This window comes from Pelophylax lessonae (genome assembly GCF_965119305.1).
Source record: "Pelophylax lessonae genome assembly, chromosome: 2".
In the NCBI taxonomy this organism is placed as follows: Eukaryota; Metazoa; Chordata; class Amphibia; order Anura; family Ranidae; genus Pelophylax; species Pelophylax lessonae.
This window is the reverse complement of record NC_138769.1, coordinates 41,257,079-41,282,720: the sequence shown is the minus strand read 5'-3', so window position 1 is coordinate 41,282,720 and position 25,642 is coordinate 41,257,079. Positions and strand designations below refer to the sequence as shown.

The 25,642-nt window shown below is 44.6% G+C and overlaps 1 protein-coding gene across 1 annotated transcript; it reads left to right on the top strand.

Annotated features, from left to right (window-relative positions):
* Positions 1-122: 122 nt before the first annotated feature.
* On the top strand, positions 123-24,828 carry LOC309545197 (aquaporin-3-like; the record flags this gene model as incomplete). Its single annotated transcript, XM_082244334.1, has 6 exons — positions 123-230; positions 14,121-14,247; positions 17,524-17,661; positions 18,433-18,551; positions 20,235-20,452; positions 24,645-24,828. 6 exons carry the CDS (start codon positions 123-125, stop codon positions 24,826-24,828), a joined length of 894 nt encoding a protein of 297 aa, XP_082100460.1.
* Between the last annotated feature and the right edge of the window lie 814 nt (positions 24,829-25,642).

The following is a 25,642-nucleotide window of genomic DNA, read 5'->3' as shown; positions in this document are numbered from 1 at the left end:
TTCTGTTACAACTAATCAGCAGTATTAGCTCATCTATATAGGCCAGCTGTGGGGGCAGCTATTGGATTAACAACTCCTGTTGTATCTAGAGCTGGTCTGGGGAGTCGCACATCCTGCTGAACATGGACATGCATGCTCTCATCCTAAAAACATTGAAGATGAAGTTGCGAACGAATAATCAGTACGTGCGTTGTGCGCTGGCTGAGTTCCTGGGGACTCTCATATTGATTGTAAGTATTGATTGGTGGACTTTCTCTGTGCTTTTCTTGTTGGAGAACTTTTGCTACATAAGGCTTTAAATGTTTATGTACCGGATACCCAAGTGCCCAACCAAAAGGGGTGCATAGAGTTGAATGGCTGTGTACACACAAACCCATAGGGCCCATTTAGGTTTGTGATCCATCAACATGCACTATTTAGTGTGTTCGTGTGTTGTGGGGCAGCCCATTGAAAATGATGGGCTCTCAAAGTGTCCCAAAAGTTGAATGCGTTAAAGTGTAATTCAACGCGTGTGCTTTGTCTTTGGGCTGGGTTCACACCGTGCATCTTGTGAATGGGCTACACACATAGGGCAGCCCACAGCCCGTCCATTTCAATCAGCTGCTCCAAAGAAGCTCCTGTTTCTTTTTGGGCATTGAGTCCTGGTTCACACTATAGCGATGCCAGATGTCGCATGTGATTCGGAGCACACTGCTCTGCAAATCACATGCGATGTCTGTGCGATGCAAATTCAGCCATACAGATTGTATGGCTGAATTTGCATTGGATTCGGTCACAACTCGCACAGGACCCTTTTCTTGGGTCCGCAGTAGAATTGGATTGCATGGGTGTGCACACCTATGTGATCTGATTCATGTCCAAATTGACAATTTGCACTGCTATATGTGAACTGATCTGGTGTCGTTTAACTTTTGTATTGACACCCCCAGCGATTTGCATATGGCAGTGTGAACTGCCTGCGATTTGAATGCGATGCCAGAACCCGCAGTGGATTTGTAGGGTTCCCACATCGCATATGTGTGAACCGGCACTGAGCATCATGTGTGTTTGAGAATTATTGTTATAAGTATGGCAACACTCAGAGCCGGTTCACACTACGTCGCCCTGACTTAGGGGGCGACCTGTGAAGTCACGTGCAGCGCGACTTCGGCGCGACTTGCACGGACTTCATAAAATGAATGTCTATGCAAGTCGCTCCAGGTCGCCCCGAAGTAGTACAGGACCCTTTTTCTAAGTCGGAGCGACTTGTGTCGCTCCTGTTAGAACCGGTCCTGTACCACTCAATGGACCCCGACGGTGCGCGACTTGCCAGGCTGACCAAGTCGTATTAGTGTGAACCGGCACTTAATCACCACCCAAACAGTGCTAGGAGGTACACATCAAAACAAATGCAAGTTAAAAAATAAAATGTATAATAATAAAGGTTGATGGAGGATGATCCGTACTGCTGCTGTTTTTATGAAGGACCTCCACCAAAATAAAGGTGACCGCACTAGTCACGGGGGGGGGGGGGGTACAAAAAAAAAAATTGTGGTCAAAACATGTATACACTGTGCTAAACTAATCTTATCCCGACTGAACCCTTAGGCCCCTTTCACACTGCCCGTCCATTGGATGGAGTCCGTTTTTCTCAGCGGGGGATCGATCCGCCGATCCCCTGCTGAGCAGGAGGATGACAGCTGTTCTCCCTGCTGTGTGCGGAGACACAGCTGTCGGTTCCTCATGCATCTCTATGGGGGAATCGGATGGGAACGGACCGTCGGTCCGATCTCATCTGATCCGCTGGACGGATGGAAAATAGGGTTTCCATCCGTCCAGATTTGACGGATCGGATGTCAGCGGACATGTCTCCGCTGACATCCGATGCCCCATAGGGATGCATGGGGGGACCGTTCAGATCCGCAAAAAAACTTGACAGGCAGATCTGAATGGTCCGCATGTGTGACAGAACCCTTAGGCTCCATTCACACCTGAGCGTATCGCTTGCAGGTGTTTATTTTTTGGGGGCTTTTTACAGGCGTGTACTTTTTACAGGCGCGTGTTTTTTTTTTTTTTTCTTTTTGGGGGGGGGGGGGGGGGGCTTTGTACAGGCGTGTTTTTTTTTTTTTTTGGGCTTTTTACATGACATGGTTTTTTTTCAGGTGTTTTTTCAAGGCTTTTTACAGGTGTATCTTGCAGGGTTTTGGAGGAATGCATTAACAAAAACGCTGATAATCGGGCAAAAAAGAAGCTCATGTACTTTTTTGAGGTGTTCAGGTGTTCTTCTAGAGCCAAAACGCTCAGATGTGAACAGGGGCCATTGAAATGAATGGGATTTTGCTTGTTGGACGGTTTGAGACTTCAGAGATGAGCATTTTATGAGCTGAAATACTCTCAGGTGCAACAGGGTCTTAGGCTGCAGTCATACCTGAGCGTATCGTTTTCAGGCGTTTTTTGGGCGTTTGTAAAAAAAAAAAAAAAAAAAAAAAAAGGGTGTGTTTAAAAGGGGTGGAGACCACCTGTGTGTTTGAAAATTGTGATGTGTGTGTGTGTGTATATATATATATATATATATATATATATATATATATATATATATATATATATATATATATATATATATATATATATATATATATATATATATATACATACCGTGCTAAACTAATAATATCCCAACTGAACCTTTTATTGTATGGTTAATAATCAGGAAAAACTTTGTATCATAAATTCAACAAAACGTAAACAATGTGACAAAATAATCCAACATGTTTAGTTAGTATCATAAATGAGACAAAACATTAAAAAAAAACAATCTAAACAGTTGATTTTTTTTTTTTTCATGAACTGTTTTTTATGTTTTGATTACGATACAAAGTTTTTCTTGAATATTGGTAACCCTGCAAGAATAACCATATAATAAGGGTTCAGTAGGGATGATATGAGTTTAGCACAGTGAATATTGTTTTGACCACAATTGCACACCCCCCCTGTGTACAGTGCTGTCACCTTTATATTTTTATTTTGGTTGAGGTCCCTCAATTAGGCAGCAGCCGTATGGGTTAAGGATGATAAAACCATCTAAGCGCGGTCACCTTCACGGCCTATTATTGTGTTCCATGCTCAGATGTCAATGCAGCCTTAGGCCCCTTTTACATGGGGTAGACTGTGGCTGCGATCCGCTTGCTCAGTAGGGAATGTATCCGCTGATCCCTGCTGGGCGGTCTGATGTAAACATACATATACACTCAGGGCTGCTGATAGAATTCACGGGGCCCCGAAAAGTTTTTTCACAAAAATACACTAAAATCATTATTAGCGGACAGAAACATAACAGTGAACTTGTGTGAATTAGTCCTTTTTAATTGTTTTTTACATTTAAAAAAAATATATAATTTATTTTAAAATGTTTACAATTACTTTTATTTTACAACTTTTTGCAATTTATTACAATGTTTAATTTTTTTTTTTTGGCACAGGGAAAAGGGGGGAGAGGGGTGGATCAGAAGCAGGCAGAACAGGGAGGGGGGATCGGTGTCGGAGAAGCAATTACAGGAATGATGTCCTGTCTGTGTCTCTCCCTGCAGTAGCTGAAAGCTGGCAGGAGGGGGGAAAACTGGCTTTCAGCTGTTGTAGAGAGCCGCACAGGGCTTCCTTTTGTAATGCCCCCTCTGCCCGACCTGATTCTTTGTGCCTGGGCCCCCTACAGGAGGATTGCTGGTCCCCCGTTATCAGCGGCCCTGTATACACTGTGCTAAATGGCCACCTGTCCATTTTCCACCCAACTGCCATCTGATCCACTGGACATAGATCCCCACCCATCTTTTTGGCAGATCAGAACAGATTGGCTGGAGGCAGGTGTACACGGACATGTCTGTTTACACCTGCCACTCCATAAAGAAGAAAACGGACAGGTGGACCGGATTGGAACATCCATGTGAAGGGGCCTTAGTATCTGGGGTACCATCCAAAATCAATGGGAATGCATGTAAAGTGCCTTGCTGTGCGTTACTACACAACACCAATCTGAATTTGGAAAGGCATTTGACACCGCCCCCCCCCCCATAAACCTTTACTGTACAAACTAAGGTACATGGGTATGGACCATAGAGGGTACATGGATTAAAAGCTGGCATCAGGGGTGAGTCCAAAGGGTGGTGATAAATGGGGATTACTTGGAATGGTCTGGTGTGGAAAGTGGGGTCCCCTCAAGGATCTGTCCTGGGACCAATCCTATTTAATTTTTTCATAAATGATCTAGAGGATGAGATAAACGGCTCAATCTCCGTATTTGTGGATGATACTAAATTAAGCAGGCCAATAACTTCTACGCAGGATGTGGAAACCTTACAAGAAGACCTGAACAAAGTAATGGGGTGGGCAACTGGCAGATGAGGTTTAATGTTGAAAAATGTAAGGTAATGCATTTGGGTGCCAGAAATACGAACGCAAGTTACTCAGGGGGAGAGCCTTTGGGGGAATCTAAGAAGGACCTGGGGGGTCCTAGTAGATGACATGGCATGCAATGTCAAGCTGCTGCAAGCAAAGCCAACAGAATACTGGGATGTATAAAAAAGGGGATTCACTCCAGAGATAAAACGATAATTCTCCCATTCTACAAGACCCTGGTCCGGCCACATCTGGAGTATGCTGTCCAGTTCTGGGCACCGGTCCTCAGGAAGGATGTGCTGGAACTGGAGAGAGTCCAGAGAAGGGCAACAAAGATAATAAAGGTCCTGGAGGATCTCAGCTATGAGGAAAGACTACAAGCATTGAATTTATTCTCTCTGGAGACGAGATGCTTGAGAGGGGATATATCAATGTACAAATACTGTACTGGTGACCCCAGAATAGGGTACAAATTATTCAGCGAAAGGGAATATAAAAGGACTCGCGGCCATTCACGAATTTAGAAGAAAAGTGGTTTAACCTTAAACTGCGTAAAGAGTTCTATACCATCAGTGATCAGGATGTGGAGTTCCTATGGAACACCTTCACATCAATGCATTTCTGTGCCTCTGCGTTTTTGGAAAGGGTCAGAGACTTTAACACACAACGGTGCTTTTTTTTTTTTTTGGTTCAGTAGACTTCATTGGAGAAACTGCAGAAAAGTATGTAGTGCATTTTTACTGCAATTTGCAGTTTTTAATCTACCCAAAAAATTATTTGCCAAAGCATAAATGCAAATTGTGGTAGAAAAACGCAAAAAGCACTGAAGAAACTCAAAGGCAAACTGCATAGGTATGAATGGAGCCTTAATCAGGTTCTTCAGGCTAGAAATAAAATGTGGCTGCTGACCTTGCAATAATGGAACACTTGCCTGTCCTGGGATCCAGCGCCATCCTTACCCGAGCTGGCTCTTCGCCAGTCTTCAGGTCCAAGCACAGGCATGTTTATTTTGGCCAGCTTCTCACTGCGCTTTATGAATGGTCCCACAGCTTCCTGAGATGAGTCCCTAAAGGCTGCGGGGGAAGGGGGGAGAACTTCCATTCAGATTTCAGCGGCAATCTGACTGATAGTGGGTACCTGTCTAAACCAGGTACACCCCCCCCCCCCCCCCCCCCAAAAAAGAAAAAAAGGAAAAAAAAAAAAAAATTATATATATATATATATATATATATATATATATATATATTTTATTGCTTAGGAGGTGGGGGGCGGCAGATAAGCAGAACTTCCTCTTTTGGCTCCACTTTAACTTTAACGTAAATGTAAAATCCTTTAAACTTTAACCTGTCATTTCAAAAGCCATTTTAACCGCTTAACGACCGCCCGCCGCAGTTATACTGTGGCAGGCAGTTGCGCCTGTGCAAACCCCTGTAGGTATACGTCGATCATGCGCCTGCAGCAAGGGCGCTTGCAGCTCCACTCGTCAGCGGTGATCCCAATGCACGGGGCAGGCGGCTCTGATTGCTGCCTGACACCCACGATCGCTCCCCGCTGAGCAGGGGTGGACTGACCATTCGGGCAGTGGGGCAATGCTCGAGGGCCCAGGGCCAGTAGGGGGCCCCATGCAGTGTCATGTTTCTAAAAATACTGAAGCTGGCGCTGGCGTTTCACTGTAGCTTTAGGAGTCTCTCTCGTACCAACTCCTGCTGCTTCTTCCCACCCGTGACATGCTGTGTGTGAACAGTGGTGTGTGCAGAACGGAACTGGCTGCTGTCCGGAGTCCAGTCCCCTGTCATGTCCATCTTCAGTCTGCTGCCCTTTGCTAATAAGAGGACAGCTGTAACAGTCATCACACTCCCGGGATGCGGCACAGGAAGACGTCGTCTTTCAGGTAGGGTGAGCTGCTGTTGGGGAGGAGATCCCTTACATGAAGACAGATATACTTAAGGATGACAGGCTGGTTGGCTATCACATGGTGAGTGTAACGGTGCTGCACTTTCCTATCCAGTCTGGGCCTATCCCACTGGTGGGGGTGCACACTGAATCTTCCCCTCTGGAGACTTTTCTGAAAGCGGCACCCTCCTTTCTGATTGCTGATTGTAATGCTATCCTCCTTTGTGTGTTTTTGTTTTAGCAATGAGCCAAGTGATACTAAGAGTCCATTCACACTGCCGCGACTTGTGAGGCGACTTGTGTGCCCTCAAGTCGCCCCAAGTCGCTTGACATAACAAAAGCAATGTTAATCAATGAGTGCCGTCTTAATTGGCACTACTGAAGTTGCTCTGACTTCAGAAAAGGGTCCTGTACTACTTTGAGGCGACTTGTATCCGACTTGTCCCATAGACTTCAATGGGAGTCGCCTCCTTATCTTATTTGAAGCGACTTGTGATCCGGCTTTCCATTAAAATGGTCCTGAACCAGAAAAAAAGATCATTTTTCTTAGAATTTTTAGTAGCGAAGGGATGTGGCTCTGCTCCACCTGGGCGTTTTTGTTGCAGGCGTTTATCGGGCATTTTTTGGGTGTCATTGGAGGCAGGCATGACATCTGAACTTCTGTGTAGGGGTATATAGACACACCCGCATATATGTATATATACACATACACACATATAGGTGTGAAAGGAGCAGAACCCCATCCCTGCGCTAATGAAATTATTTGCAGGGATAGGGTTCCGCTCCGATCACACCTGTATGTGTGTATATGTATGTATGTGTGTATAGATACCCCTATACAGAAGTTCAGATGTCATGCCTGATTCCAAAGACGCCCAATAAATGCCTGCAACAAAAACGCCCAGGTGTGAAAGGAGCGGAGCCCCATCCCTGCGCTACTAAAAATTCTAAGACCAATTATCTTTTTTTTTTTTTCTGGTTCTGGACATGCTACAGAGCTGAAACTTCACAGGTACACTTGTTAGACCCCCAGACACTAAATCCAAAAATCTTTTTTTTTTTTTTTTTTTTTTTTTCAATAATTGGCTCTCTATCAAAAACGACAATTTTTAACAACTTTTTTTTTGTGTGATTGAGCATGTCCCAGAACCATCATATTCTGATTGGCCAAATACAAAGTTGTCTATCATACAAGTCGCGCTAAAGGTCGCACTAACAAGTCGCCCCTTATGAGGCGACTTTCTGGTCGCGGCAGTGTGAATAAGGGCTAAAAGGGTTTTATTTTTCTTTAATTAAAAACATATACTTACCTGCTGACCATCTCCTGTAGCATGTCCGAAGTCTGCAGTCTGACCATCTCCCACAGCTGAAGCATATTGCCAAGTTTGCTCCAGTGATGAGGAGGGAGGGGAATGATGAGGTCACTGACTGTACTTGGGTGCCTGAGAGAATAGAGGGAAGTGAGGAGATATCCTGCCTCGGAGTTGCGCTGTGTACACATGGCTGGCAGTGGAGGTCAGGCTGGCCATGATGTTGTTGTCCTCTGCCAGTGGCTCTGCCCGATTAGTGAGGTCCAGGCAGCAGCTGGAGCAGTCTAGGCCAATGGGAGAGTGGCAACCCGCCACCGGGGAAACGTTCTGTCAGAGGAGAAAAGACTGTGCAAGTTGATGGGAGGCTCCCTCTGGGATAAAATAAAGGATGGAGGCCTCGGAGATGATATGAGGAATGGAGCCTCCACTGAGAAGACAGAGCTTATATAATGCAGTTTGTCCTCCTTACAATGTCCTCCTCTGTGAGGTGTCCTCCCTTACAGGATCTTCTAACAAAATTCTCTGAGGAGACTTTTGTTGTTTTATCCACCAAATAAAAGCTCTTTGTGGGGAAAAAAGGACATCAATTTTATTTGGGTACAGTGTCGCACGACCGCGCAATTGTCCGTTAAAGTCACGCAGTGCCGAATCTCAAAATATGGCCTGGTCATTAAGGGGGCAAATCCTTCTGGTCCAGAAGTGGTTAGTGTGTGTTTTTGTAAATGAGAAAAACTTTCATGGGGGGAGAGAGAAACTGGATGTGCATGCCATGATGGTCCTTGCTAAGGTCTATTCTGGGGAGGGTGACAATCCTTGTTCTGTCTTTAATTGTGCTTTTATGTTGTCACCCTGTGCTTCTAGTGGAGACCAGTGATGAGCTCAGGCAGGAAGCTATCTGTATGACAGCCAATCATAAGCGGCAGAGGAGTTCCCACCCTACAGGCACATGCTCCTTGCATACGTGCAGCTGCAGGGTTGGGAATGCTGTCACTGCCTGTGATTGGCTGTCAGCTTTCTGGAAGGACAGGTCAGACCCAAACCTGAGCACATCCTGAGACAGTGGTATGGTTGTACTGTGGCCATACTGTTTATAAATTAAAGGAGTTTTTTTAGTACTGTACTTTACAAATATGAAATTTGTTCTGCTGGATTAAGTGCTGGTGAAGAGCAATGGAAATAAACTAGTGATTTTAAGAAAACCAAAAACTGGGAGAGCCAGCTCTGAGCTCTCCTCTCCAGTAAAATCAGGTGGAAAAACGGTGTTGGGCAATGGAGACTACACACCAGTCCACATTTTATGAATGGCCTGTAAAATGTAGGCTGCCTGCTAGTGATGGGCTTTGAGTCGAACGTACGTTTCGACTCGAACATCGGGTGTTCATGTGGTCACGGAACATATGGGGCGCTTCGCAGGAAATTGGACCGCCGATGAGCGCCCCATAATGCATTACGCAATTGCAGTGCATTAAGTGCTTGTCATTGGCCAAAGCATGCACATGACCAGTATGCTTTGGCCAATCACAGCACAATGTCCTGTAATTGCCATGAATTGTACAAAGGGTGCCTTTAGCCAATCATGGCACGGGGGCTAAGTCCACACCCCACACTATATACAGCTGCTGCTGACACGGCAGTGGTGTAGTGTGTAGGGTGAGATAGGAGTGTGATTAGGCAGGTAGTGGATTGTGAGTTGTATAGTCATTTAGCAGTCCATGCAGTATGGATATATTAGCCATGTCCAGTCTATATCAGTCAGTGCAGCCAGTTTTTCCTTCTGCTCCAGAAGTGGGTGTTTTTGTGTGTGTGTGTGTGTGTGTGTGTGTATGTGTGTATGTGTGTATGTGTGTATATATGTATATATGTATGTATATATATATATATATATATATATATATATATATATATATATATATATATATATATATATATATATATATTATTATTGTTAGTGCAGCCTCATTTACTGCCTATCAGTGCCCATTAGTGTAGCTTTATGTCACTGGATTAGTAAAATATTACTCCTTTCCTTTTAAGATATTTGGACTTGTGTTTGCTGCCATTGATTGCAATCATAGCATTATTTCACTTGTTTGTATGACTAGGAAGTCCAGAGTCATTATACAAATGCGTGGAATAATCATTGGCTGCAAACACAAGTCCAAATATCTTATCTTATAAGATTAGAGTAATCTTACTAATCCAGTGACCTATTGTGATTGTACATATGAGATGAGCAGGTCCAAACTATTATTGCAATCGTATACAATTAAAAGTCTTAATTGTATATGATGCAGTATGCTGGCTCTGACAAGGATGTTGAAAGAAATGAAATTGTTATTGACCTGATGCCTGCCATGCCTGGGGGCGGAGAAGTGTAGGTGGAGCATTAGGCTGCAGTGCCACACTTATTAGCATTGGTGGCTGTTGGGCCAGTTGTATTAGGTGTGGTCGACGGCCTGCGGTCTGTCCGAATGTCCTCACCTGCAGGTATGATATACCGGCAGGTAGCAGTGTGACTGCTTTATGGGGTTGCCAGACTGATTTGCCTCCTGGACCCTGCCCTCTGGCCCAATTCACCCCATAAGACTGGTACTATACTAAAAGTGTAGTGCAAGCCGGCGGGGACCCTTTTCGTGCGGGAGCCGGGAGGAGGCTTTTTTTTTTTTTTTTTCCCATGCAGGGTGCAGCTTTTTTGCTGCAATGTGCTGCCATAGGCCTGGGCCTTGTCTGCCTAGGCCAAGCTACAGCACTGGGTGCTGATAGTGTTCTTGAACCACAACATGCAGAAGAGTTGGAGTGGATAACTAAGCTGTCCTCGTCTGTCACCCAGGCTCATACTAGTTTACCTTCCACCGCAGCTGCCAAAGCGGCCCATTACACATGCTCCTTGTCCACAGCTACTCCTTCTGTAGCCTCACCGTTATGTTCCCACAGCTGAGGATTCTGACGAGTTTGCTCCAGTGATGAGTGAGGGGAATGAGATCACTGACTGTACTTGGGTGCCTGAGAGAATAGAGAAGGAAAGTGAGTAGGAGATAGCACAACTCCAACGAGCCAGGATGTGCTCCAAGGGCAGATACCCTATTGCATCACACCACAGAGCTCCATAGGTGCAGGATGCTGCTAACTCCCCGCTGAATTCCAAAAGTTCATTGGTGTTGGCTTTTTTCCAACATGTGCAGTAGACTGCAGCGTTGCTGTTTGCAATCTGTCTGAAGTGGATAAAGCGTGGCCAGAACACCAGCCGCTTGGGCGCCACATGCTTGACAAGACATATGATGACCTACCATGCAGTCTGTTGGCAACAGCACATGAAAAACCAACATCATAAAAAAAAATGCAGACTTCTCCTTGCTCCTCATCTGGGATCTCTACCCCTACTATAACGGTCTTCTCAAAAACCTGCACTGAGGGATGATAGTATAGCAATGAGTGCCACAGATACTTGCACCCAATCTGCTAGCAGTACACCACCTGTTGATTTCATCGTCAGACAAATCTTGCTACCCCAGTTGCTGAACAGTAAAAAAAAAAATACAGTCCCAGCCATCCACATGCTCAGCGTCTAAATGCCAACTTGGCCAAATTGCTAACACAACTGCTGCCGTTTCATCTGGTGACTCTGCCCCCTTTTGTGAATTTGTGGAATGTGCTGCACCACAGTGGCAGGTTCCAAAAAGACATTTATTTTCACATAAGGCCATTCCAGCTCTCTACCATAATGTGGAAGGTAATGTTTTGGCATCGTTGGACAGAGCAGTCAGCGGGAAGGTTCACATTACTGCTGACCCTTGGTCCAGCAGGCATGGACAGGGACGTTGCATTTCCTTCACAGCACACTGTGTAATGCAGCTGGGGAAGGATGCAGGACAGGGTTCAGTGCTGAAGCTTGTTCTGCCACCATGCCTCGTAAAAGCTGGTGCTGATTCTGCCACATCTGTCTACTCCACCCCCTCCTCCTGTTCTTCCTCTGTCCTCTTCTGCTCAATTGTCCTCTGAACCAGCAGTGCTCCCTAAGCATTCAAGGGGCTACGCAAGCAGTCAGGTTAAAAGATGCCATGCAGTGCTTCAGTTGGGTCTGTTTAGGGGACAGGAGCCACACCGGGGCAGAGACTGTCGGGGCAGGCTTAGAGGTGGTTGCTGCCACAGCAGCTTGAGCCAGGAATGGTTGTATGAAACAATGGCACCAACCTTCTCTCCGCCCTCCGACAGGGACACTTGACACATGTTCCATGCTTGGCACATGTCCTGAATTTGGTGGTGCGTTTCTTGAACAGGTACCTGGGCTTCCAAGATCTTCTGAGGCAGGCCAGAAAAGTCTGTGGCCATTTCCGGTGGTCATACAATGCCAGTGCTCGGCTATCTGACATTCAATGGGAATTCAACCTGCCCACCAGGTGGAACTCAACATTGCTGTGTGTGCAGCAGCTGCAGCATTGCCAGAGGACCATCAATGAGTACCTTGTGAGTATGGCACAAGGACAGGCTCAGGGGAGCCTGGCTTCTTTTCGCCACTACAATGGCTGCTGATAAAGGATGCATGCACTGTCCTGTCACCATTTGAGGAGACAACGAGGATGGTGAGATGGGATGATGCAGGCATCAGTGACGCTATCCCCCTAGTGTTCCTGCTGAAGCACATGCTTTGTGGAATCATGGACAGGGCACTTGAGGCAGAACAGCTGGAGGAAGAGGACTTCCTTTTCCTCACAAGGTCCCCTTTATGCAGATATCATTCCTGCGGGGCCACAAAACACACAGGAGGAGGATTGTGGCAGCATGGTTGTAGAGCATAACATACAGCAGTCTTCAAGGGATGGTTTTTCATTCCCCAGAAACCCCAGTAGTTGTAAGTGGCTGGGGAGAGGTTGCTCCTGATGTCATCCTTAGTGACCCAGAGGATTTAGAATCTCATGCCGCCTCAAACTTTACGCTGCATGGGCTCCCTGATTCTGCAAAGCCTTGAAAAGATCAGAGGATTCCTGGTATCAAGAAAATAAGTTATTACTGGTTGGCAACCCTTCTTGATCCATGTTAAAAGGGTAGTTGCAGAGCTCATCCTGTCTTCGCAGAGGGAGCAGAGGATAAAACATCTTGAGGACGCCTTAAAGAAAAATTTCTAACACCTTTCCAGACACTGGGAGGTTACAATTTTCTGGATGTGTTTCTGAGGCTTCGTTCAGCCAAAGGAGGAGCGGTGGAGAAGGCGGCTAGCTGACTGATGCCTTTAAAAAATTCTTTAGTCCTCAGCGCCCAGGGCTGTTGGGTTCAAACAAACATTGGCAGCGTCTCCATCATATGGTGCAGGATTATCTAGGGTCAAGAGCAGACTTGGAGACCTTTCCAACTGAGCATCCACTGGGTTACTTGGTCTTCAGGATGGACCACTGGCCAGAGCTTGCTCAATATGTAATCGAGCTACTGGCCTGTCCAGCTTCCAGCGTGCTTTCCGAACAGACATTCAGTGCTGCTGGAGGTTTTGTGATGGACAAGAGTATGTCTGTCCAGACTTTGTTGACCAGCTGACTTTTATCCAAATGAATCAGTCCTGTATCAACAGCAGATATCAAGCCCCTGATGCTGATGTAACTGAATTTGCTAGGGGTCTGCCATCCCTTGAATGCTGCCTATCCTATTCTTGTATCTTGATTATGGTAGCTTCCAACAATGTTTTTGGTTTAGGGCACCACCAACACCCAAGGCCTGATTTTTCTGCACTTGTTTGACAGGTGCGTGCAATTTCAATTTGGTATCTAATTTTTTACAGCAGGGCTCATTTCCTGCACCCAGCAAGAGTAATTGCAAGGGGTTACCTAAGGCCCAATTTTTCTGCACCTGTATGACAAGTACATGCGATTTTCAATTTTGCATGATATTTTAACAGCGTCGGCCTGTTCTGTGCCCAGCAAGAGTAAGTGTGAGGGGTTGCGGTGATCAGGCACCACCAACAAGGCCCAATTTTTCTTCATCTGTATAACAAGTACATGGATTTGCATTCTGTAGCAAATTTTTTTACAGCAGGGCTCATTCCTGCGCCCTGGTCTTCTTCTTTTTTTTTTTTTTTCTTTTTTTATGTCAATAGACCAGGATGGGACACTTATTGCTCTGCAGGAATGAATTTTTATTAGCTTAGCCGCAATGCATTCCTATAACCATGTTTATCATAAGAACTACTGATGCTTGATTTCTAATATACCGCCATTCTTGGCATGTAACTCTACCGGTTTCTAATGTGCTAAAGATTTACTTTAGAGGCCCTACTCTGCAGTCCCTAGCTAGAGAGCAAAGTGATCTGTCTAAACTTTTTTGTGTTGAAGCTTACACCAGAGTATTGACCTGCTCTCCTTCAAGTGATAGTATTGCAGGCTCCATCCTAAACATTACATCCCAGGAAGATCAGTATGGCCACATAGTCCTCTATACCTCCTGGGAGTACTGAATAATTTTAAGGGCATCTACAGGGCAGTGGGGGAGGGGAGATTGCTACACAGAATTGTACCTGTTTGCTTTGATTTATTTTTTTTTCCTTACCTGTTCCTTTCCTCCTAGCTCTTTGGCTGTGGTGCTGTGGCTCAGATGGAGTTGAGCGGTCTTGCTAAGGGGCAGTTCCTGAGCGTCAACATGGCATTTGGGTTTGCAGTGACTACTGGGGCCTACATCTCTGCTGGAGTGTCAGGTGAGCTGCTTTCTGATTGGGGCTTTGGCATCCCCACATCTTTGTGCAGTAAATGGGCTTGGGCCTCGTACACAATTGCACATGCAATAATTTGCATACCATAAGTGGTTGTAAACCCTTACCTATCCCCACTTAAGTGACTAGTATTAGGTAATAAAGAGCTGAAACAAGTCCTACTGAAGTTGTCTGCAGCACAGGATTCCTTGGGGTCCAGTTAGACCATGGGTGCTCAACCTGTGGCCCTCCAGCTGTTGTGAAACTACAAGTTCCATCATTCCTCTGCCTTTGGGAGTCATGTTTGTCATGGTACCTGTACTTCTGCAACAGCTAGAGAGCCACAGGTTGAGCACCCATGAGTTAGGCTGGGTTCACACTTATGCAAATTGGATGCAGGTTTCCCAGCATCCAATTCGCATTACAGGAGAGTGTGACCAGCGCTCAATGGAGCGGATTCACACCTCTGTGGCCACGGTCCGCACTGGAAAAGGGTCCTGTGCCTTCTGGTCGGTTTCAAGTCTGAATTTAGGTAAAAAGTCAGACTTTGTTTTCTTCTGAAACAGAACAGGAATGTACCGGACCCCCCTGCTGTGAGCTGCAGCTAGTGTGAACCCAGCCTTAGACTTTGACAATGACTCATGCAGGGAGGAGATATTAGATAGGAACCACACTTGGTGCTTTGGATTGAGACTACCGCACACTAGAGGGGGATCTGCTGTGTTTTCTACTTAAGATGCATTAATTTTATTCAGCATGAAATGGAGCTTAGTTATGTAGCATGAGGCTGTATATTCTGCAGTCTTTACATTTTTGGTAAACCCATCTCTGCAAACTGAGAACATGCACTGCATTGATGCATTCACACAATTTCACAGTAACCATGAGATCAAACAAAGTTCAGGAATATTCCTTTTATCCCATTGTTTTGCAAATCTATGTACACTACAAACTGAGTGAATCTGTTCTGATATTGCTGTTTTTCTAACCTGGCAACCTATTAATCTAAATAGGAAATGTTTGTTTTGTTTGCAAATATTAGATTCTAACTGCCAGCAAGAATAAGTCCTTAAATTTAAAGAACACCTGTCATTTTGGATCCATCATGGCAGCACCTTTTAGCGGGCTTCCACTCGCCTGCTGCCGCCACGTCCCTCGCCTTGTCACTGCCGCATCACCAGCCATCCCATTAAAGTGAATGGGACTGTCGCTGAGTCAACAGTGGGTAAGAGGAGCCGCTGTGGGACAGATGACAGTTGCTCTTTAATTTAAATCAAGCCTTTTTACTAGTGATTTAAATCAAATCCACCCTGGTGAATGTCTTAATGACTATCACATTTACAGTTCTATAAATATGCCCTTTAATGATTTTGTACAGAACTGCTTGAAATCTGTTTTATATTACTTTCTTAAAATCTCCTGAACACCTGTGAGATAGAATAGCAATAATATTGCATTACTAAATAAAAAGAAGAATATTAAAATACACAGATGGTCAATATTCCTGTAGCGCAAGGGTGAAGAGCAAAATCACAACCCCTACCAGAAGCGTCAGCTACCACTGACAACCATAAAATAAATAAAATATAATTAAAATAAATTTTAACACCAATGCAGTATAATTCATCAATGATATGCAGCAATAGTCCATGAGACATCCGTTATGGAGAAGTAAATTGTGGGTGCAGATGTATGGGGTCACCAACCATCACCACTGTGCTCTGAAGGGGGAGATGCAATGCCCACTCACCGACTTCATAGGCTCAGCCACTCTCATGACAGAGCAAACAGACAAGTAATCACAATTTCCTCCAGATTTCCAAGACCGGAATCACTAGCTCAGGACCAATCACGTATCAGACATGCAAGGGGAGAGAAATACTCCACTAGTGTAATAACGTTTAACTCCGCTTTATTGCACACACAGTAAATATATTGCACTCACATTTCCTTGGTAAAATTTCAGCATATCAGATCAGGAGGTGATCACCCATCGGGACCGGGACCCAGGCTCCACGCCGTAGGTAGCGCGCCTTCCTCACGGGGAAGTCGGAAGTACGAAACGCGTCGGGCGTGGCCAGGCGGCGTAACCTCATACGTGTAAACAAGGAGTCTGCAAACCCGGAAGGCGCGCTACCTACGGCGTGGAGCCTGGGTCCCGGTCCCCGATGGGTGATCACCTCCTGATCTGATATGCTGTAATTTTACCAAGGAAATGTGAGTGCAATATATTTACTGTGTGTGCAATAAAGCGGAGTTAAACGTTATTACACTAGTGGAGTATTTCTCTCCCCTTGCATGTCTGATACGTGATTGGTCCTGAGCTAGTGATTCCGGTCTTGGAAATCTGGAGGAAATTGTGATTACTTGTCTGTTTGCTCTGTCATGAGAGTGGCTGAGCCTATGAAGTCGGTGAGTGGGCATTGCATCTCCCCCTTCAGAGCACAGTGGTGATGGTTGGTGACCCCATACATCTGCACCCACAATTTACTTCTCCATAACAGATGTCTCATGGACTATTGCTGCATATCATTGATGAATTATACTGCATTGGTGTTAAAATTTATTTTAATTATATTTTATTTATTTTATGGTTGTCAGTGGTAGCTGACGCTTCTGGTAGGGGTTGTGATTTTGCTCTTCACCCTTGCGCTACAGGAATATTGACCATCTGTGTATTTTAATATTCTTCTTTTTATTTATGTTTCTTATCAAGTAGCAGCATTTACCAATTTAGAGTGTGAGTTATCTCCTCACCAAGCGCTAGGTTGCTTGCAATTAGGTAGGATACGGTGTGCTTGTAAGCAGTATTTCAAATATTGCATTACTGTTGTCCTAATGGTTCCAGGCGCTGCTAACTGGACAGCTTGCTGTAGAACATGGGAAAGACCTCATTAGCCAAGCCAAGGGGTAGGCAGAAGTGGCCACCGTGGGCCCATCAGCAGAAGGGAGCCCAAAAAGGGCAGGACCTGCAACCTATGCTGATTACAGCTAATGGGGGGGGGGGGGGGGGGGGGGACACTTTGGTTTTTTCACCTTGAGTGCTAAACGCACTATTCACTAGTATGGTGCTTTCCAGCCCACTGAGGAAGCTGAAAGGATACATGGAGCAGGCACTGAAGTGTTGTCACTCAGCTTATATTGTGTATCATTGAAGGTTTAACAATGGCTATACAGAGCTACAAATGCAGTCAGGCATAATTGTGTTCCAATTCATGAATTGCAATGATGTTCAGGTGTTTGGCTGGAGTTCTGCTTTTTAAACCACTCAACAATCCACAGGTGCCCACCTCAACCCAGCTGTGTCTCTTTCCATGTACCTCCTCCAGAGGATGACTTGTAGGATGATGCTGGTCTACTTCTTGGCCCAGTTTGTTGGATGTTTCATTGGGGCTGCTCTGGTCTTTGCTCTTTATTTTGGTAAGTATGTAACAACCCTTGCTGTTAGCAACCATTGGGCAGAAACTATTTGTTGCTCAATTCTTCATCCTAGAAATCTATCCTATGACAATGGCATGGGGGCTTTTGGCATAGCAATTGTTTGAAACAATGTGGGCTTCTGCTATATAGAGCCAAATACACAAGTTTAGTGTGTGGGATTCATAAACTGGGTGATGACCATTTGTATGTCAAAATCTGGGCTGTAATTTCATATAGCCAACACGTGGTATACGTAGTGCAGCATGGTTGGCCTCTGTGTGGCACATGGCCACCTACAGATACTGGTGCATAAATGGGTTGTAGACCTTCAGGTTCAGAGGGTTACCTGGGAGTACAGAAACCTTTGTACCTCCACAAAGGGCATCAAAATTGCTAGTAAAGACAACACAGCGTTTGGTGTGATGGCAGATGAATCCAGATCGGGATATGTAGTTCCAAAATGTCACACACACACTTAATGGCTCAAACACAGTATGAAGCAATCCTCAGCAACCAGGGTTCCATGTCACCCTAATGTTCCTCCATGGGTTGGTCCTTTTGCTATGGCTGATAGACCTCTCATCTGATGCTGCCTGCACAGTTACAAGCTGACACCATCTGGCAATTTTGGCAACCTTAATTATTTCAAGAGTTCCTCCTGGGTTAAAAGAAAAAGTTGAGATGTACTGGTACAAAGGCTCACAAGGGCCGTACTGGTTGTATTTTTAATCAGTGTCCTAATTGTAAATGCATATTTATCATGTGATCCAGATGCTCTTCATGTGTACGGTGGAGGTAACTGGACAGTGTCTGGACCCCAAGCAACAGCAGGGATATTTGCATCTTACCCATCGGAACACCTGAGTGTTTTCAATGGACTTTCAGATCAGGTAAGGTTCTTTAGTGTGTCTATTCTATATTTTTTTAATATAAGTAGCCTTAAAGTGGTTAAGCCACCTAAATAAAATGATATAATCCCCTCTGTAATAGAACACTATGTACGCCTGTGTTAAAAGAAAAAATATGCAGATTGGTACCTAAATCCGAGCGTCTCCTCTGCCCTGCTGACGGCTCCAGTGGGTGGGCCTGAGCACTGCCGCTGATGTCAGCTGGGAAGAGGAGAGAGTGCTGAGCGGTCACTTGATTGCCGGGAGCTGCTGTGATTTAGGCACAGATCACTTTTTTTTTTTTTTTTTCTTCTATAGCACAGGAGCACTTTGTGTTTATAATACAGAGGGGATTAGATAATTTTAAAATAATTATGAGAGCAGCAGGAGTAGAGGGACGGGCACTGACTAGCAGGGAGGGGGAGAGACACAGGAGACAGCAGAGCTGCGGATGACTGAGACACGTACACTGACCAGTGTCCGAGCCCAGCAGCCATGATATACCGTAGTCAGCATACAGGGGGAGGGTGGAAACTGGCAGGATCAGCCAGGTTTTTTTTAGGTGTTACAGGGGGGGCCAAATAATACAGCACAAGCACTGTGCTGTGAAACCTATATCATTTAACCGGATCCTTTTTTTTTTTTTTTTTTTTTTTGGGGTGTCCGGGTACAGGTTAAGTTCAAGATGGGGAGTACAAGACCTAAAATGAAAAATCCAGTCACCTATCGGGTGGGACTGCCGTGTGGCAAAGCTGTATAGATCTAAATGCAAATTTGGCTGGTAAGACGGCTCATGTGCAGGGCCACTGATGGGGGGGGGGGGGGGGGGACCACCTGCCCTCTTGTAGGGGGCCCGAGTACACAGGGGGGCCCACACAAAGGGGGATTAGTGATGGACAACAAATACAGAAATCTTCCTCCAGCACCTGAAGCTGATCTGTCCCTCTCCCAGCTATCAGCTTTTATCTGCTGAGAAAGAGACAATTGTCCCTCACTAATCCACCTCCCTTGTGTGAGCCCCCCTCCCAGCACTTATCTCTGCTCGGGAGTTTATTTGTAAATTGTAACTTTGTTTCTCTCTCTCTCTGTCTCTCTGATCCTGGAGCTCCAACTGCACAGCCTGTATATTTTTCTCATCTCATCTTTTTTTATTTAACATAGTTTTTTTTTTAGATTTAGCAAGAATTATGCGAGTTATGTTATATTTGTGTCTGATAGTGTTTTTTGTAATTTTAGCTAAATATATCTTTTCCTTTTGGGGGGGGGGGGGGCCCTGCCAGGTAGTCTGTTCGGGGCCCTGTGATTTCTAACCGCAGCCCTGCTCATGTGTATGCATTTCGTCTTTAATAATTCGCCTGGAGTTCAGTTTTTTGGGGCCTTTTTACTCACTGAAGGGACATGTCTTGAAAAGCTTGTTTCCGCTAGGTAGCTTAATGTACTACCATCTGTTACGCTTTTTTTTTTTTTTTTTGTGTAAATCTGCATTTCAACTTGACAAAGACCTAAAATATGTCATTGGAGGAAAACCACACAACAAAATTGTCCTGGTAACAGTTTTACTTGATTTTACTAATGGCTATGATTTTGTATCCTTGAATATCCTAGATTTATGTATCCTCTTGTTTCTTGACTGAACCTTCTGTTGGGTTGGCCATGTTAACATATTCTACATATATATGGTCACAGGTGATTGCCACTGCTGCCTTGATGGTCTCTATACTGGCAGTAATAGATGAAGCCAACAATGCTGCTCCTCGAGGTCTCCAACCTTTTGTGATTGGTCTTGTGGTTCTTCTGGTTGGTCTATCAATGGGCTTCAACTGCGGGTACCCAATAAATCCTGCCAGAGACTTGGCACCTCGTATCTTCACTGCAATGGCTGGCTGGGGCCTGGAAGTCTTCAGGTAATGCTTTTAGTTTTAAAAATATACCTTTTTTTCACTCAAGCTATTTTTTAAAAGACACTAGGGCAGGGGTGCTCAACCATTTTTAAGAGAGAGGGGGCCACTTAAGTGATGTGGTAACCAGTTGTGGGCCACAATGGAAAGAATGGTTTTGATTTTCAATTTTTTGAGATTACTATTAATCTCACTATCTTGCTCATGTGTGATCAGCCAAAAAAGCTCTAAATCAGTCTTGCGGGCTCGGTTCACACATCTGCCATGGCAGACATCGCATGTGATTGGGAGTGCACTGCTCTGAAAATCGCATGCAATGTCTGTGCGATACAGATTGTATGGCTGAATTCGCATCTGATTTGGCACAAACATGCACAGGACCCTTTTTTGGGTCCACAGCAGAATCAGATCGCATGGTGGTTCACACTTTTGCGATTCGATTCATGTCTGAATGTCCGTTCACACTGTGATATGTGAACTGATCTGGAGGTGTCAACTTTGAATTGACACCCCGAGCGATTTACATATGGCAGTGTGAACTGCCTGTGCTGGGAATGCGATGCAGGAACCCGCAGTGGATTTGCAGTGTTCCCGCATCGCATAAGTGTAAACTGGGACGCAGTCTTCACTCCATCAGGGTCTTTGCAGCCATCCCTTGAAATGCCAAAACAAGGCCTGAGGACAATCTAAACAAAAGACAGACCAGTGAAGCACATGACCTAGCAGTGCAATAAACTTCTTGATTAAGCAAAGATCAAATGACCCACAATGGACTCGCATGTTTCCGGTATGACACAAAGCTCCTCAAACAACTGAGAATCCACCTTCAAGGACCCCTGTATGAATGCCAATAGATGTAATCCACTCGGCTAAAGGCTCCTCTTCCTGTGTCTGGGTTAGGGAAGGGCAGGGAGCTGACCGCAAAAGTGGCTTATGTTTGACAGCTGCGGGGGATCATGGAGGACCGGCAACCATTCAGTAGAGTGGTGTGCACCCCAAGGGAGGTTTTGCGGGTTGCCATAGGTTTGAGGTCGTGGGCCACAGGTTGAGCATGCATGGGGTTAATTTGGTATACTCTTAGGATTCCTAAAGTTTTCACCCAGGGTACACACTTTTGCAATTCAAAAGTCTAAAATTTCTAAAAATGTGAAATCTTTTGATGAAAACGTTCATAACTCTACCCTGGAGTATGAAGCTTTGCTAATGATGCAAAAGCAGTTGTTGGTTGCCTGTTTACACATGACTTAAAATATTTTTGGGTGGGTCAACAGTGGATTGAATTAAAGATCTGTGACCCTTGCTCCCAAAAATCCCTAGCGAAGGGGTAAAAGTTCAACACCGAAAGACCATTCTGAGCACACATTTAAACTCTTCGTCAAACCATGCAAACACTGTTTTTCTATGGAGCTGACTTAACACTTGGGAACCTTTTCAACAGCTGGGGATCTCTCCCGTGATCCCCGCTGAGCAGGTGGATGACAGCCCGCTGCTCTTTGGGGACAGTCGGATGACAATGGGACTGCATGTCCATTTCCATCTGATTGTTGTCTGATCCGCCGGATGGATGGTGAAGGGATCCCCATCCATCTGTTTTTAGTAAATCGGGTGCGTGGGTGAAAGCTGTCAAATGTTGGCTGACATCTGCCGCCCCATAGAGAACAATGGGTGGTCCCATTGGGTCCGCCTGAAAAATTGACAGGCAATCGGTCAGCTGGTGTGAAAGGGGCCTTAACTAGCATTATGCAAAACTTGTGACTTTACACTCCTAATGAGATCTGGGAATACAGAGCAATGGACTGGTCTGTCTTCTCAGAAGATCCGGCCGGCTCTGCATTCCCAATCTTCAAGGTAGGGTAAGTATTTCCAACATGTTAACTAACCAACTAATTAAACCTGGCTGAACAGAATTAATTTTTGTTTATATACATCCCACTAATTATTACTTTAAAACAATTAAAAAAATCCCAACATGCTGGCTATTTGGTGTAAAACTCCAAATATGGTGACAGTGGAGAAGCTACACATTATTTCACATAGGGAAAAGCTTCAGTACCGGCCTTATAATCGTAAATTTAAAATACACCAATACACTTCTAAAGTGTGCATTATGCATGTACATTTGAAAAAAAATTGGAATATCACTTTATTTCAGTAATTCAAGAAGGTGAAACTCCTATTAGATTCATTACACAGTGATATATATTTCAAGCATTTCTTTTTTCATTTTGAGGATTATGGCTTATAGCTAGTGAAAACCCAAAATTCAGTATCTCAGAAAATTAGAGTTGCATAAGGCCAATAATAAAAAAAAAAAATCTTAATACAGAAAGGTTTGCTTTAAAAAGTATGTCATGTGCAGTATAGTATGCACTCAATATTTGGTCTGGGGGATCCTTTTGCATGAATTACTGCATCAATGTGGCTTGGCGTGGAGGGGTTTTGGAAGCCCAGTTGCTTTTGAGCTCATCTGCATTATTGGGTCTGGTGTCTCCTCTTCCTCTTGACAATACCCCACAGATTCTCTATGGGGTTTAGGTCAGGCAAGTTTGCTGGCCAATCAAGGCCAGTGATACCATGATCATGAAACCAGGTATTGGTACTTTTGGCAGTGTGGGCAGGTGCCAAGTCCTGCTGGAAAATGAAATCCGGATCTCCATAAAGCTGTCAGCAAAGGGAAGCATGAAGTCTTCTAGAATTTCCTGGTATAAGGCTGTGCTGACCTTGTACTTGATAACAGTGGGCCAACACCAGCAGATGACATGGTTCCCCAAATCATCACTGACTGCAGAAACTTCACACTGGACCTCATGCAACATGGATTCTGTGCCTCTCCACTCTTCCAGAGTCTGGGACCTTTATTTCCAAATGAAACATTTTACTGTCATCTAAAAAGAGGACTTTGGACCACTGAGCAACAGTCCAGTCCTTCTTTTTTTTTTTTTAACCTTGGTTCTGGTAAATCACTCCTGATGCCTCTGGTTTAGGATTGACTTGACACAAGAAATGGGACAGTTGTACCCAGGACATGGGCTACATCTGTGTTGGCTTTTGAAGCACCAGCCGTAGTCCACTCCTTATAAATCTCCCCCGAATTCTTGAATGGCCTTTGCTTCACAATCCTCAAGGCTGCAGTTATACCTGTTGCTTGTGCACCTTTTTTCTACCACGCTTTTCCCTTCCACTTAACTTTCCATTAATATGCTTGGATACAGCATTACTGAATTTTAACTTTTTAATGATATTCCAATTTTTTTAAGATGCACCTGTATTAAAGAATATGTAAACCCAACATTTTGTAGTCCTGATATGTACCACACACGTTCACGGGGAAGACCAGTGTTGGCTTCTCCTCCCCAGCTTTCAGAGCTCCTTATGCAGCTGAGAACTAAGGATATGTGATCACAAAAGGGGGGGGGGGGGCAAGGTGAGGGTTTAAATTTTACTTTAAAGTCATATTAACTTTTTTTTTTCCAACTTGTTATACTTGCCTCCTCTGTGCAGTGGTTTTGCACAGAGCAGCCTGGATCCTCCTTTTCTCGGGTCCCTTGCTGGCACTCCTGGCCCCTCCCTCCTTCCGAGTGCCCCTATAGCATGGCTTGCTATGGGGGCACCTGAGTTGAGCTGCTGCTCTGCATCTTCAGACACGGAGCCCTGGCTCAGCCCCACCCCCTCTCCTCATTGGCTCATCGATTTTGATAGCAGCGGGAACCAATGGCACTGAGGCTCTCGTGCAACATCGTTGGATTGGGATGGGGTCAGGTAAGCATTAGGGGGGCTGCTGCACACTGGAGTGGTGGTTAGTTATTTTATTTTTAAATGCATTAAGATAAAAAACCCTTCTGCCTTTAGAACTAAGTAGCATTAACCTATTTGGAGGTTTACACTTAATAGCATGCTGGGAAAATGTTCTTATGTCAAAGTATTGAAGGTAGAAGTGCTGGACTGTTAAAAGTCCAAAGCTTTAGGTACACATAAGCTAGGGGCTATGAGAATCCATATTGGAAGGGGTTATACAAAAATTACTTTTACACATGTAGTTTTGTGTGTGGGGTTTCTTTTTCTCCTCTTCCCAACACATTTTTCATACCACGCACCATATATTTTAGAAGTTTGCCTGGAGTTCAGCTTTATCGTGACTACAATAATGCTAAGCCAGTATTGCACATGACCTTCTAAAAGTAACCTCTATTTCTTGCAGGGCTGGTGGGCACTGGTGGTGGGTGCCAGTGCTGGGACCAATGGTGGGGGCAGTGGTGGGGACGCTGACTTATGAACTGCTGGTTGGAATTCACCACCCTGTGCTCCATGAAAAGGATGGACCTGAAGAGGATGGTGATGAGAACCACGCCCCGCAGTATGAGTTGGTTCAGTCTCATGCTTAATATGGACGTTTTAGTTTTACCAAACTTTACCAGATATCGAGGCCTGTGTGACTGAAAGCCATACTTAGTCCTAGAAGCCATATATGACTTTACCCAACAACTGTTATAGTTTTTGTAAGTGTTGTCCAGCAATCAGAATTTTTTTTTGACTTGGCCAACCAGAAAGAAATGGTCTCAATCTTTAGGTCTCCTAGCAAGCAGAGTCAACCTGCAATGTGCAAGAGGTCGTAATCTACAGCAGCCAATCAGGAATAATCTTTAGTCTGATCCCAGTAAATTGACATGTGACTCACTGGCTCTTGCAAATCCTTGATTGTAGATATTGTTCCTATGCCCTTTTTTTGACTTTTTTTAATCCGATACATTTACGAAGGAATGATTACACCTTTTTTGATGTCCTAATAAGAGATTTTAGTTTTTTAATTTGTCTAAAAGTTTGTATAATGTGTAATATCTGGGTTTGGGTTCATGTACAGAATAAATTGTGTAATTGTAGTAGATCCCAAGGCTGTAACGAGCCTTGCAGTTTAGTTTTATTAGCTTTTGTATTTATCAGGTCAAATAAAGTCAAACTAACAATTTGTGCCAATGTTTTTGTAGTCCAGTATCTGTCCCGGAACTTTGTAGGGAATTGTAAAAGTAAACCTTTCCTTACAGAAATATGGGGGCTGCCATTGTAGATTTCCTTGACTGAAAATCCTAGCTGGGTGTTGACCACTTAAGCCCCAGCCCTATTTCGGACACTTTTTGTTTACATGTTAAAACCAGTATTTTTTCCTAGAAAACTACTTAGAACCCCCAAACATTAAATAAT